Genomic DNA, 15754 nt, shown 5'->3' on the forward strand with positions numbered 1-15754 from the left:
CTCCTCCCCTCGCCCCTCCCTCCTCCCCTCGCCCCTCCCTCCTCCCCCCTCGCCCCTCCCTCCGTCCCTCCCTCCCTGGGCTGGAGAGTTTGGCGCACAGGAGGTGAGAGGTCACCACAAGCAGCCGGCAGGGGATGCTTCTGTGCCCAGGGGAGCAGTAGAAAAGGGCTCCCTCAGCTTGGGGATTGGGCGGGAGTGGGAGGCTTCCCAGCAGTGGGGGCATTTGAGCTGGGTTCTACGGGATGAGTAGGAGAGTTGAGGCAGAGGAGAGAAGGAGGGCACAGCACAGGCGTGCAGGGGGCCAAGGTCGGTGTCTTCTGGCAATGACGGTGGTTGGTTCAGCTTAGTGGGGAGGGGAGGATAGGAAGGTGGGATCCACCGTGAGGGTCCCCAGGGCCTTTGGTAGGAGATGACTTAATTAGATTTTTAGGAAAAAACAAAACAAATAAAACACTGGCTGCCTGTGGAGGATAGCTTCGAGGTCCCTCCTGGTGGGGACCCAGTGGGGACATGGAGATACTGGTGGCTGGACCTTGGACTGAGCACTTTGTAGAGGGCAGAACCCTGAGACTCCTGGGGGCTGAGTGACAGGCTGGGGGTGCCGAGGGAGTGGGCAGAAGGGGGGCCTTGACCCCTGGGCGACCCGCAGCCTCACTGGGTGGTGCTTGGCAGTGGGTGGAGTGACGGGTCCACGGCTGTCGCAGGCTGCGTGCTCCCTAACCACGCCGTGGCCTCTGCCCTCACAGTACAGCAGCCCCGTGGCCGGTGTGCCAGCCCCGGCCACGGTGGAACACAGGCCCCTGCCCAAGGACTACATGGTCGAGTCCGTGCTGGTGACCCTCTTCTGCTGCCTGCTCACCGGGCTCATTGCCGTCGTCTACTCCCACGAGGTAGGTGGGCGTGGGGCGGTCCTCGGTACAGCCCTCCCAGCCTGCAGCCACTAGGGCCCAGGTGGGGTCCACACAGCCCCTTCCCCAGCAACTGGGCCCCTGGTGTTTCCCCCTGAGAAGGGTGGCAGGATTGGGAAATCAGTGCCCAGTTGTCTGTGCGGTCCTCGCCCTCTCCTCGGCTGTCTCTGCTCCCTGTCACTCAAGATCTGCCCTAGAAAATTCAACTGAAACAATTCACACTGAAGGTGTGGATGATTAAGGCCCAAGGAACTGCCCGTCCGCTGGGGGCTTGTGTTTAATCGGGTGGAGACTGCCATCCATCCATCCACTCACTTCTACCCGTCCACCTCCATCTGTCTAGCTATCTGTCTGTCTGTTCAGCCACTACACATCCATCCATCCACCATCTCTCTAGTCTCCATCTATTCATCCATCCATCCACCGCTCTGTTCATCCATTAATGCACCCATCTGTCTACTCGTCCAACCACCTATCCCTGTCCATCCGTCCATCCATCCATCCACCCACCCAACATCTCGATAACACTCTTTCTTCTTCCTCCGTCCCTCCCTCCTGATTGTTTCTGACCATTGCCAGGCAAGAGGTTAGACCCTGGGGACTTAGCATGATGCCAATGTGAGGACATGCTAATAGAGTAGGAAGGCCCTGGGGCTTTTGCGTAAGGCTGACCTGGTGACAGCCCTGACCTCCCTCCATGGTCAAGCTCCACCGTCATAAGCAAGACAGGACTGTGGGGAGAAAGACGCTCTCAGGACAGCTCAGAGGCGGGACTCCGGAGGCTGCTGCCTGCCTGTCAATTCTGGCTCCACCACCAGCTGTGTGGCCCTAGGGTGGGTCACTTAACCTCTCTGAGCCTTCGTTTCCTCATCTTCAAAGTGGGGACAACGATGACACCAAACTCGGGGTTGTTGTGAGGATTGTAGGCGATGGGACGGAGGGTGTGGATCTGGGTCAGGCCGGTGGCCAGAGCCCAGGAGCCGGCAGCCGCCACCCCCATCGCTGGGAAGGGCCCTGACCGCCTCACGGGGTCAGCAGTCCAGTCTGCGCACTGGGGCCGGGCCCGATGGTGCCTCCGGGAGGGAGTGGGGACTCTGTGTCCGCTCACCCCCCATCTCGTTGCAGACTCGTGCGGCCCTGGGCAGGGGCGACCTGGCCCAGGCTGAGGAGGCCTCGCGCAAGGCCCGCTCGCTGGTACTCTTCAGCCTGCTTTTTGGGGTCTTCGTGTCCACCAGCTGGGTCATCTACGTGGTGGTAGCGCTCTACCTGCCCTGAGGGCGGTGGCTCCTTCGGGGACGTCAGGACACCCGGGGACTCCTGACCTGGCCAGACTCTTTCTGCGACTTGGATCCCTGCTGGTGACCATCTGTCACCTAGAGGGGACCTGGGCAGGCTCAGAAGAAGATGGGCTTTGCAGCCTTCAGCGCACTCATGGCTGGGCCTCTGCCCCTGCAGGTGGCCTCAGGCAGTGTCCTAGCCCGAGGTGGCCCCAGGGCCCAGGCCCAGCTGTGCTACAGGGGCCTGAGGTCTTCCTGGCACTGTGCTGGCAGTGCCCCCATGCCCCTGGCCTTCACTTGACCCCTGAGAGACCAGCAGAGGGACCAGTGCCCTCACTGCCCTCGGAGCCATCTGGAAGGACATTGCCACCTCTGGCCTCCCCATCGCCCAGCCCAGCCCTGGGATTGCAGGGCAGAGCTGCTGGGCTTTCTTCCTGTTGAGGAGTTGAGAGGAGCGGCCTCCTCTCTCCCGGGTCGCTCCCGGCCGGTGGTGCTGCGTCCCAGCCCCGTCCGGGGGGGGGGCAGGCTCTCTCCTGATGACCCCGTGTCCAGAAGCCAAGGCCACGACGTCCGGTCAGTAAACGAACAGCAACACCCTGGGCAGAGTGTCTCATTGCCGCGTCGGGGCTGTTGCTCGCCCTGGGTCACTTTAGGGTGAGCGGGACGCCTCTGTCCACAGCTGGGCCCTGGGGCTCCCACGCCGGCCGCTCTGAGGTGCTGGGGTTTGCCCAGTCTGTGCAGTGTGGTGTCTGACTTGTGCACGTGGTGGTGGAGCCGCTGGGTACCGATGGTGGGAATTTCTGTAGCGTCTTTCGCGGGCCAAAGGTGATGAGAGAGGAAGGAAATCCATCTGCATCTAGAGAGGAGGAAGGGGGCCCCCTGGCTGAGCCGTAAAAGATTGACAGCTCAAGTTAAATCAGGTGTTTTCTGAGCACTGACCAGGTCTGGGAGCTGAAGCAGGACGACAACCCATCTCGGCCCTCGAAATACTCCAGGGGCTGGAGATATGGGGGTGCGGGAGTAGGTGGTGAGGAGTGATGGTGCTTGGAGCCCGAGAGGTGGCCTCACGGTCTAGGACGTGGGGTGGCCCGGAATTAGGATATCAAACCCTAAAATGCATGATTGCCGCGAAAAAGGAGGAAGCAGTATTTTAGGGGTCCGTAGATGCCAAGAAGCACTTGGTAGACCCCAACTGCCATAGCTCTTCCTGTTACTAAACTCTTACCTAAGACCAGAATAGAAAGAAGCCATCTAGACCAGTGTGCCTTGAACCTGAAAGTACATTATGAGACACCTGGGAAATCTTATTAAAATGCAGATCCTGATTCAGTAAGTAGGGCCTGAGAGCCTGCATTTCTCATGAGCTCCCAGGTGCCGCTGAAGCTGGTAGATGTACCAACAGCATATGGTGTTAAGTGGGAAATTACTAAACCACTGTAACCAGGACCGAGCCATGGGTGCCCCCTAGAGTCTCTGTTCAACATTGTTTTGAGGTTCTAGCTAATGTAAGAAACAGCAAAATGAAATTTGTAGTGTGAAAACTAGAAGAGACAAAATGATACTCTAGCTAGAATATCCAAGAGTCAATGAAAAAATCAAAGTAAGAGAACTCAGAAGTGACTGGATACAAAGTATGCAAGAGTCAATAGCAATATTCAGGTAAAAGTGGAAGAACTTTAAAATTCCACTCACAGTAGTGATAAAAACAGTAAAACCTAGGAATAGACTTAACAGGAAAGACCCAGATCCAAATGAAGAGAATTATTTTATTTTATTTTATTTTTTTGGAAGGAAAGTGCATGTATTGTAAGGTACAAGGAGTCCGGGACAGCCAGTGCACAAAAAGGCCCAAACTTCTCTAAAAAGAGCAAAGAACAAAATATCTGGATAGGAAGATGTAGTATCATGAAAATATCTATAGCCTTCTTAAGTAAACAGATTTAATGAACTTCCAACAAGAAAGCCAAGCTTTTAAAACTGAAAAAGATGTTTTTAAACATTAATGTGGAAGGAAAATGTGCAAAAACTGCTAATAATTTTTCAAAGTTTAATGAGGGAGGACTTTCTTCACCAGATTTTGAAACTTATGATAAAGCTACAATAAACAGGGCACAGTATGGCTTTGCCACAGAGATGGATCAGTGAAAGACAAAGTCCAGAAAACATTCCAAGTATATATGGGACATTAATATCTGACCAAAATGGCATTTTAATGGAGTGAGTCAGGGAGGGCAGAGTTGGCGCTCTGGTTGGAAAAATAATTATTCTTCTCCTATTGTATGTAAAAATAAATTCCAGATGGATTAAAGAGCTAAGTAGTGTGAAATAAAGCTCTACCAATCGTAGATGAAAGCTTAGGGGAATATTTGTATAACTTCAGGGTGTTAGGCAGTATGGAAGGGGAGACCTCCTAAAATCTGGAATTCCATATACGAGGAAGAGACGGATTTGAGTTCTGTGTATAAGGGAAGTACACACTTAAACTGTGAGATGATTTTTACTTATCAGATTGGGAAAAAATTAGAAAGATTGATTCTAGAGGTGGCAAAGGCCTGACCCTCTCATTTATTTACTGGTAGATGTGTATTGCTACCATCTTTATGGAAAGTAGGCTAATGGTAGCTTCTAGTAATATGTGTACCACATATTAATATGCATGTAAATGCAAAGAACAGTCTAGAAGGATATATTGCAAACTGCTGAGAGTCGCTGCCTTTGGGGAAGGACTGGTACTAGGAGGGTTTGTGCCGATTTTTAAAATATGGGTGTATTCATGTGTTGTGTAATTAAAAAATAACTGGAAAAAATGTGCATGTCTTTTGACCCAGTAATTCCGGTTTCAGGATTCCCAGGAGTGAAGCAGGAAGTCCATTTCGACAGACATGTGTCAGTGTTGTGGCTAAAGGGCCATGAAGGAGAGGTGACTGGGGCAAATCTGGAATGAGAGCTCTGATTACGTTAGGGCGCACCCTGATTTCAGAGGTGCTCAAATGTGTGTCTTAGAATCACTCCGGTGTGGCCTAGAGGTGCTTGGCCTTGGAGAGTGGTAAAGAAAGGCTCTCCTGAGGAAGTTGTGAGTGTGTAAGGTAAGGTTTCAATCAGATGCTGCCAATCCAAAGTGGTTGCATCATTTTGCACTCCCGCCAGCAGCGGATGGGAGTCCCGTTGTTCCACAAACTCGTCAATCCCTGGTGTTCGAGTGCTCCTGGTCGTGAAAACTGTAGTGATATGTCATTGTGGCCTTAATTTGCATTTTTCTGACGAATTCTGTTGAGCTTTTTATCCTATGCTCATCACCTGTTTGGATCTCTTTTTTTATAACGTACTTGTTTAAGTCTTGTGCCCGTTTTTATGTCTTTTATCAGTTCAGAGGAGTTCTTTAGTGTTTTCTAGATATGAGTCCTATGTTAGATTCAGGGATTGCAAATGTCCTCTTCTACTTTGTAGCTTCCCTTTTCATTCTCTTAATGGTTCATCCGATAGAAAAGAAGTTCTCAATTGTAATATATATTCAAATTTATCTTTTCCTTTATGGATAATGCTTGTTTAAGGCTTAAGAAAAATTTCCCTACTCCTAGGTCATGAAGATATTCTCTTATGTTGTCTTCAAGATCTAGAAGCTTTTCGGGTTTTTTTCACATTTAGGTCTGCCACCCACGTGGACTAGATCCTAGAGATCCATTTGTCTCTTCTTGTTACCACTATCATACCTCATGCCTGGGACTTGATAGTAAGTCTGGACATTGAGTGGGTCAGGTCCTCCCGCCATCTTTAAGATTCTTGGTCATTTAAAATCATTTGTATTTATAATAAATTTTAGAATTAATATGTCAATTTCCACCTCCTAAAAAACTGGGATTTTGACTCTGCTTTTAATCTATAGATTAATTTGGGGACAACAGACATCTTAACAGTGCTGTTTTCCAACAAACATGGTGAATCTCCTTATTTGTTTAGTAGGTCGTTTAAACAGTTCCTTTGATTTTTTGTGTGTGCAGAAAGTTTGCACATTTTGTTAGTATCCCTAGGTATTTGATTTTTTGATGCTATTATAAATATGATCACTTTTATATTTTTTTGTTACTTGCTAGTGTACAAAAATGCAGTTGATTCCAGATGATTGACTTTGAACCCAGCACGCTTTCTAAATTCACTTATTCTGGTAACTTCTCTGGAGATTCTGTTGAATTTTCTATTTACACAGTATTACCATCTATATATAATGAGCTTCTTATCTTCCTTTCCAGCCCTTACTCTTTTCGTGTGTTTTCCTTCCTGCACTGGCTGGGGCCCCCCAAGTACAATGCTGGATAGCAGTGCTGACCGTGGGCAACCTTATCTTTTTCCTTGTTTCAAAAGGAAGGCTTCAACATTCTGTTTTTTGTAAAAGATAGATATCCTTTTTCAGATTAAGGAAGTACTCTTCTATTTCTATTTTGCTAAGAGTTTTTTTTTTTTAATTTATTTATTTATATTTTTATTTTTGGCTGTGTTGGGTCTTTGTTGCCGTGCGTTGGCTTTCTCTGGTTGTGGTGCGTGGGCTTCTCATTGCGGTGGCTTCTCTTGTTGCGGAGCATGGGCTCTAGGTGTGTGGGATTCAGTAGTTGTGGCACCCGAGCTCTAGAGCACAGGCTCAGTAGTTGTGGCCCATGGGCTTAGTTGCTCCGCGGCATGTGGGATCTTCCTGGACCAGGGCTCAAACCTGTGTCCCCTGCATTGGCAGGCGGATTCTTAACCACTGCGCCACCAGGGGAAGCCCTGCTAAGAGTTTTTAAAAATCATGCATGGATATTGAATTTTATTAAATTACTTTTACATATCCACTGAGAAAATTATCTGACTAATTCTGTTAATATGGTGACTTAATGTCGATTTTCAGATGTTAAGGTAACTTTTCATTCGTGGAACAAACCCATCTTGACCGTGACGTATTATCCTTTTTCTATATCGAAGATTGTGGGTATTTTGGCATCTGTGTTCATAAGTGAAATTGATCTGTAATTTTCATTTTTGTTGATGGTTTTGGTAGCAGGGTTATGTTGGTCTCATTACAAGAGTTGCGAAGGGATTCTCATTTTCTTTTTGGAAGTGCTGTGTAAGATTAGTCATTTCTTAGTGTTCCTCAGAGGGGTGTGTTAAAACTTCCCATTAGCATCTCCGATTTGTCCATTTCTCCATGTCGGCCCTTGCTTCAGATATTCTGAGGCTATGTAGTTAGATGCATACATATTTAGAAATTGTTAAATCTTTTTGATGAGTGAACCTTGTATCTTTTCTCTATTGGCTTGGCAGTTATGCATTCTTTCACTCTATAGTGGTGCCCTAGAGACTGCACACTTGCATTCTTGACTTCTGAAAGCCTAGTACTTTTTCTCCTTTCTAGACAATTCAAGAACTAATTCGAGAGGGCTTCCCTGGTGGCGCAGTGGTTGAGAGTCCGCCTGCCGATGCAGGGGACACGGGTTCATGCCCCGGTCCGGGAAGATCCCACATGCCGCGGAGCGGCTGGGCCATGGCCACTGAGTGGGCCATGGCCGCTGAGTGAGCCATGGCCGCTGAGCCTGTGCATCCGGAGCCTGTGCCCCGCAACGGGAGAGGCCACAACAGTGAGAGGCCCGCGTACCGCAAAAAAAAAAAAAAAAAAAGAACTAATTCGAGAACACTCTTAACTCCATGTGCCTTCTTCCTGAATCACACACTGTTGGTTTGTATTTTAATTCTCCCTATTTTAAACCTCCATGAGACATGATTATTGTTTATACAGTTCATGCTCATTTAGGTTTACCCACATGCTGACTGGTTTTTGTGGCTTTTTCCTTCTCTCCTGCATGTCTGACTTTCCATTTGGGATTATCTCCCTTTGGCCTGAAAACACGGTTCAGTCTTGGTGTAGGTCTGCTTGTGATGAATTCTGTTTCTGTTCGTCTGACAATCGTGATTTTTACCTTCATTCATGAAGGAGATTTAGAGCGAGTATAGAAGTGTGGTTGGCGATTTTCTCTCAGTACTGAAGACACTCCATCGACTTGTCTCCCCAGGTGCTTCTACCGGGGAGTCTCATTCACTGTTACCTTTGAAGGTAATGTGTCCTTTTTTTTTTCCTTCTCTATCCACTTAAAGATGTTCTTTCTGTCTTTGTCTTTCAGAAGGTTAACCATGCTGTGCTTAGATCTGTACAGTCAGCCCTCCCTATCTGTGGGCAACCAGCTGCGGGGTCACATACTGTTTAAGATTTGAGGTTGACTCTGCTGCTGCCCCCGTGGGTACAGAGGGCTGACTCTGGGACCTGAACTTCGGTGGATTTTGGTATCCAGAGCGGGTCTTGGGACCAATCCCCTGTGGATACTGAGGGACCCACTGTATTTCTTTTTAATTATCCTACTTGGGATTCATAAGGCTTCTTGAATTGAGGGCTTGATGTTTTTCAGTCAAGGACCAATCAGAAGGCATAAACTATGGAGTAATTTGAACAGAGAAAGATTAATATAAAGAATTATTAACTGTGAGAGAAAAGCGACTATGAAGGTGTAGAGGGAATGCTAAAGTTACCCAAGGGTGAAGGTGAATGCCTGAGGAAAGCAAAACTCGGGAGGGCCCAAGTCCCTATGCTGGGATTCAGAGCTCGTTGGAGAAGGTGTGGTTACTTACAGTCCACTGGGGGTGCTGAGAAACACACTGGGTCACCCAGGCCAGAGCTGGTTCAGAGCTGGGTGAGCCGAGGCTGGCAGGTGGGCATGCGTGCAGGGTGGCACAAGGCCTGGGGGCCACAGTGAGAGGATGAGCAGGTCAGGCTGGGCTGCAGGCTTGCCGAGAGATGGCAAGATGTGGGTAGAGGGTGTGGCTGGGGTAGAATGCGCTGGATGCCTCCTGACACGTGCCTCTAGGAGCCCTGCGGTCAGAGTGAGAAGAAAACAGCGGTCTCCACACCTGGAGCCGGCGCCTGCTGCAGGACCCCTCCAGGGACAAAACCCTGTGCTCCCTGCACACGGGAAACGCTCACTTTAGAGCACCAGATAAACGGGAGACGTGGACATGAGGAATGAGAAACTGGTAACTGGCACGATCAGTTTTGGAACTTCTTTAAAAACAGCTTTGTTGAGGTGTGATCTACATATCATTTTGAGTGTAACATGAAATTTAGTACACTTGCAAAGTTGTGTAACGATCGCCAGGAACCAGTTTTTAAACGACTCCATCGCCCCAAAGGATCCCTCGTGCCGTCTGCAGTCTTTCCACTTGCAGGCAGCCACCGGTCTGCTCTCCGTCTCTAGATTTGCCTTTTCTGTACATTTCATTTCAACAGAAGCAGGAAGTACACAGTCTTTTGCGTCTGGCATCCTTCACACCCATGTTTTTGAGGTTCATCCACGTTGTGTGTCAGCTCCTTCCTCTTCAGGGCTAAATGGTGTTCCATTGCATGGAAGTATGTTTTGTTCATCCTTTGACCAGTTGGTGGATATCTGGATTATTTCCACTTTGGGGCTATTGTGAATAATACTGCTATGAACATTGCTTCTACTGTGTTTTTTCCTTTTCTGTTGGTGCTCCAGTTGGACTTCCTGCCCTGTGTTTTGTCCATACTTTTCTCTCTTCACGCTTCATTACACACCTAGCTCCTAATCTATCTCCAGTTCACTAATTCTGTTCTTTTAAAGATTTATTATTTATTTCTCTTATTTATTTTTGGCTGCATCGGGTCTTAGTTGAGGCATGCGGGATCTTCGCTGGCACACAGGCTCTTCATTGTGGAGCACGGGTGTCTCTCTAGTTGTGGTACACGTGTTTTCCCTCTCTGGCCGTGGCGCGCGGGCTCCGGGCCGCGTGGGCTCTGGAGTTTTGGGCATGCGGGCTCTAGTTGAGGCGCGCAAGCTCAGTAGTTATGGCGCGTGGGCTTAGTTGCCCCGCGGCACGTGGGATCTTAGTTCCCCGACCAGGGATCAAACCCGCGTCCCTTGCATTGCAAGGCGGATTCTTTACCACTGGACCACCAGGGAAGTCCCGATTTTGTTAAAACACATTCACTGAGTTCCTTATATCAGTTAATGCATTTTTTGGTTCTAGAATTTCCATTTTCCCTCTATTTTACATCCAATTACTTGCTGAAATTCTCAGTCCTGTCTTACACCTAGACAGAGTATGTGTTGTGCTTTCAGCCCCTGCAGGTCTGATTGTGTCCATTGTTTCTGGTCTTCTTCTGTTCATGCTTCTTTGTCCCCTTTGTGTTCCTGGTTAATTTTTGTTGTTTATGAAAAATTAAATGTATTGAGGCCTGGGATGATGTCGGCCTCCTCCAGTGAGGCTTTGCATTTGCTCCTGGCAGGTGCCTGGGTGCTAGGAATCCAGACTGAAGCTGGTTTGGTACAGGGCTGTGAGGGCTGGTATACTCGTAGTCACACAGCTGCAAGGTTATCTCCTTTGGGGTCTCAAAATATGAATTCTGGACTTTTTTTTTTTTAAATCTCCCTTTTCTCAGAAGTGCTGCCGAGCTTCTCAGACACCTCTTCTGGAATTGGCAGGAATGTGACCCCAAATGTCAGGCTTCCTCCCTGGATTTCTGTCTCCTCCTGAATCCTGGCCCAGTAATTCTTCCTTCACCTGCTAGCTCTCTGATGAATTCAGGCAGGGATTTAAAAATACTTGGTATGGCTTTCCTAGCAGGATGGCTGGTCTGAATTACCTAGTGTGCCATTCCCAGAAGTGAAAAATTCCTTCTTAAACGTTTTTAGAATAAACTTGTCAAGAACCATATAAAATCCTGTTGGGATTTTCTTTGGAATAGTTTTGAAATATATACATTAATATGGGGGGGATAATTGACATCTTTAAGAAACTTAATCTTCCTACCCATGAATATGTGTATCTCTCAACTATTAAGGTCTTTATTATTTTAAAATGAAACCTTATTTTTTCATTTAAAAAATATATAATTTTATTGAGGCATAATTGACATATAGTGTTAGTTTCAGGTGTACAGTGTAACGATTGATGTTTATATATTTTGCGAAATGACCACCACAGTAAACCCAGCTAACATCCATCATCACATAGTTACAAAAGTTCTTTTCTTGTGATGACAACTTTTAATATCTACCCTACGAGCAACTTTCAAATATGCAGTACAGTATTACTAGCCACAGTGACTATGCTGTACGTGACGCCCCCAGGACTTATTGTATAACCGAGAATCTATACCTTTTGACGCCCTTCACCCGTTTCGCCCACCTCTCCTACCTCAGGCAACCACCAGTCTGTTCTCTATACCTGTGAATTAGGTCCTATTTTTTTTTTGCTCCAGATTCCACATATAAGTGAGACCATATGGTATTTGTCTTTCTTTGGCTTATTTCACTTAGCATAATGCCCTCAAGATCATCTTTGCTGTTGCAGATGGCGAAATTTCATTTTTTCTGGCTGAATAATATTCTATTGTGTATATATACACCACATCTTTATCCATTCATCCGTTGGTGGACCCTTAGGTTGCTTCCATGGCTTAGCTATAGTAAATAATGCTGCCATGAACATTGGGGTGTATATAGCTTTTTCTGTTTGTTGTTATAGAAAGATAAAAATGTACCTGCTTTCATAACCCCTCCTACACCCACATATAGCTTTTTAAAATTTAATTTAATTTTTAAATTAATTTTTATTGGAGTACGGTTGCTTTACACTGTTGTATTAGCCTCCACTGCACAACAAAGTGAATCAGCCATACACAGACAGACATCCCCTCCCTTTTGGACTTCCCTCCCATTTAGGTCACCACAGTGCATTAGGTAGAGTTCCCTGTGCTCTACAGTATGTTCCCGTCAGCTGTCTATTTTATACATAGTCAATCCCAGTCTCCCAATTCCTCCCACCCCACCCCTTTCCCCCTTGGTATCCATACATTTGTTCTCGACGTCTGTGTCTCTATTTCTGCTTTGCAAATAAGATCATCTGTACCATTTTTCTCGATTCCACACATATGTGTTATTATACGATATTTGCTTTTCTCTTTGACTTACTTCACTCTGTATGACACTCTCTAGGTCCATCCACGTCTCTACAAATGACCCAATTTCATCCCTTGTTATGGCTGAGTAATATTCCATTGTATATACGTACCACATCTTTATCCATTCCTCTGTCAATGAACATTTAGGTTGCTTCCATGTCCTGGCTATTGTAAATAGTGCTGCTATGAACATTGGGTTGCATGTGTTTTTTTGAATTATGGTTTTCTCTGGGTATATATGCCCAGTAGTGGGATTGCTGGGTCATAGGGTAGTTCTATTTTTAGTTTTTTAAGCACCCTCCATAGTGTTCTCCATAGTGGCTGTATCAATTTACATTCCCACCAGCAGTGCAGGAGGGTTCCCTTTTCTCTGGCATTTACTGTTTGTAGATTTTTTGGTGATGGCCATTCTGACTGGTGCAAGGTGATACCTCATCGTAGTTTTGACTTGCATTTCTCTAATAATTAGTGATGTTGAGCATCTTTTCATATGTTTGTTGGCAATCTGTATGTCTTCTTTGGGGAAATGTCTATTTAGGTCTTCTGCCCAGTTTTTGATTTGGTTGGTTGTTTTTTTGATATTGAGCTGTATGAGCTGCTTGTATATTTTGGAGATTAACCCTGTCAGTTGCTTCGTTTGCAAATATTTTCTCCCATTCTGAGGGTTGTCTTTTCGTCTTGTTTATGGTTTCCTTTGCTGTGCAAAAGCTTTTAAGTTTAACTGGGTCCCATTTGTTTAAATTTTCATTACTCTAGGAGATGGGCCAAAAAAGATGTTGCTGTGATTTACGTCAGAGTGTTCTGCCTATGTTTTCCTATAAGAGTTTTATAGTGTCTGGGCTTACATTTAGGTCTTTAATACATTCTGAGTTTATTTTCGTGTATGGTGTTCGGGAGTGTTCTAATTTCATTCTTTTACACGTAGCGTCCAGTTTTCCCAGCACCACTTACATATAGCTTTTTAAGTTTGTGTTTTTGTTTTCTTCAGATAAATATCTAGAAGTAGAATTGATGGTTCATACAGTAGTTCTATTTTTAATTTTTTCGGGAATCTCCATGCTGTTTTCCATAGTAGCCGCACCAATTTACATTCCCACCAACAGTGCACAAGGATTCCCTTTTTTCCACCTCCTCACCAATCCTTGTTATTTCTTTTCATTTTGATGATGGCCATTCTGACAGGTGTGGGGTGGTGTCTCATTGTGGTTTTGATTTGCATTTCCCTGATGATGGGTGATGTTAAGCATCTTTTCATGTATCTGTTGGCCATCTGTATGTCTTCATTAGAAAAATGTTCAGATATCCGGCCCATTTTCGAAAAGTATTTTTTTTGCTATTGAGTTGTATGAGTTTTTCCATGTATTTTGGATATCAGCCCCTTATTAGGTATATGATTTGCAGATATTTTCTCCCATTTGATAGGTTGTCAATTCATTTTGTTGATGGTTTCTTTTGTGCACAGAAACTTTACTTTGTTGTAGTCCCATCTTGTATTGTTTTGCTTTTGTTGCCTTTGCTTTTGGCTTCAAATCTAAAAAATCATTGTCAAGACTGATGTCAAAGAGCTTACTGCCTGTGTTTTCTTTCGGGAGTTTTATGGTTTCAGGTCTTACACGTAAGTCTTTAATCCATGTTGAGTCAATTTTTGGGTATGGTGTAAGATAGTGGTTTTCCCAACACCATTTATTGAAGAGACTGTCCTTTCCCCATTGTGTATTCTTGGCTCCTTTGCCATAAATTGACGATATATGTGTCGATCTACTTCTGGGCTCTTCTGTTCCACTGATCTATGTATCTGTTTTTATGCGACTACCATACTGTTTTGATTACTATAGCTTTGTAATATAGTTTGATACCAGGGAGAATGATGGCTCCAGCTTTGTTCTTCTCTCTCAAGATTGCTTTGGCTATTCAAGATCTTTTGTGGTTCCACACAAATCTTAGGATTATTTCTCCCATTTCTGTGAAAAATGCCATTGGAATTTTGATAGGAATTGCATTGAATCTGTAGATTGCTTTGGGGTAGTATGGACATTTTAACAACGTTAGCTCTTCCAGTCCATGAGCACAGAATATCTTTCTATTTATTTGTCTTCTTCAATTTCTTTCATTAATGTCTTAAAATTTTTAGTGTACGGGTCATTCACCTCCTTGGTTAAATTTATTCCTAGGTATTCTCTTCTTTTTGATGCAATTTTAAATTGTATATTATAAATGAGATGGTTTTCTTTCTTTTTAAATTCATTAACTTTTTTTGGCTGCACTGGGTCTTCGTTGCTGCGTGTGGGCTTTCTCTAGCTGTGGCGAGTGGGGGCTACTCTTCATTGCGGTGCGTGGGCTTCTCATTGTGGTGGTTTCTCTTGTTGCAGAGCACAGGCTCTAGGCACACGGGCTTCAGTAGTCGTGACTTGCAGACTCAATAGAGTAGTTGTGGTGCACGGGCTTAGCTGCTCCACGGCATGTGGGATCTTCCAGGACCAGGGATCGAACCCATGTCCCCTGCATTGGCAGGTGGATTCTTAACCACTGCGCCACCAGGGAAGTCCCTTAATTTCTTTTTCTTTTTTCTTTTTTTTTTTTTTTGCAGTGCGTGGGCTTCTCACTGTGGTGGCCTCTCCCGTTGCGGAGCACAGGCTCCGGACGTGCAGGCTCAGTGGCCATGGCTCATGGGCCCAGCCGCTCTGCGGCATGTGGGATCCTCCTGGACCGGGGCATGAATCCGTGTCCCCTGCATCGGCAGGCGGACTCTCAACCACTGCGCCACCAGGGAAGCCCCCCTTCATTTCTTATAATTCACTATTAGTGTATAGATACATAACATTTTTGTACATCGATTTTGCATTCTGCAACTTTACTGAATTTATTCTAATAGTTTTTGATGGAGTCAAGTGTTGTCTATATATAATATCATGTCATCTGCAAACAGTTTTATATCTTCCTTTTCAATTTGAATGCCTTTTGTTTCTTTTTCTTGCCTAACTGCTCTGGCTAGGATTTCTAATACTTATGTTGAATAAAAGCTGTGACAGGGGGCATCCTTGTCTTGTCCTGGTCTTTTTTTTTTTTGGCTGTGCTTTGCGGCTTGCGGGATCTTAGTTCCCCGACCAAGGATTAAACCCCCGCCACAGCAGTGAAAGCACTGAGTCCCAACCACTGGACTGCCAGGGAATTTATTTTTTTATTTCTTTTTTTTTTTTCCAGTGTCTGTCTTGTTCTGATCTCTAAGGAAAAGCTTTCAGCTTTTCACCACTATGGTGTTAGCTGTGGGCTTGTCATATATGACTTTTATTATGTTGAGGTATGTTCCCTCTATACCCATTTTGCTGTGAGATTTTTATCATAAATGATGTTGAATTTTATCAAATGCTTTTACAATATCTATTGAGATGGTCTTTTGGTATTTATCCTTCATTTTGTTAATGTGGTGTATCACATTGATTTGTAGATGTTGACCCATCCTTACATCTCTGGAGTAGATCCAACTTGCTAATGATGTATGATCCTTTTATTGTATTGTTGAATTTTGTTTGCTAATATTTTTTGTTGAGGATTTTTGCATCTACGTTCCTCAG

At 45.5% G+C, this 15754-nt stretch overlaps 1 protein-coding gene across 3 annotated transcripts in view; it reads left to right on the top strand.

The window, feature by feature from the left end:
* Nucleotides 1-5646, top strand: part of PRRT1B (proline rich transmembrane protein 1B) — a 29707-nt gene extending 24061 nt beyond the window's left edge. For all 3 annotated transcript variants that reach the window (XM_029203201.1, XM_029203199.1, XM_029203200.1), the window contains 2 exons: nucleotides 747-890; nucleotides 2034-5646. In XM_029203201.1, the coding sequence (XP_029059034.1) occupies nucleotides 747-890; nucleotides 2034-2183 (294 nt within the window). In that variant the 3' untranslated portion in view covers nucleotides 2184-5646. The remainder of the gene's footprint in view (nucleotides 1-746; nucleotides 891-2033) is intronic.
* The last annotated feature ends 10108 nt before the right edge of the window (nucleotides 5647-15754 follow it).

This window comes from Monodon monoceros, unplaced genomic scaffold, assembly GCF_005190385.1.
Source record: "Monodon monoceros isolate NGI ecotype Baffin Bay Population unplaced genomic scaffold, NGI_Narwhal_1 Super_Scaffold_5, whole genome shotgun sequence".
In the NCBI taxonomy this organism is placed as follows: Eukaryota; Metazoa; Chordata; class Mammalia; order Artiodactyla; family Monodontidae; genus Monodon; species Monodon monoceros.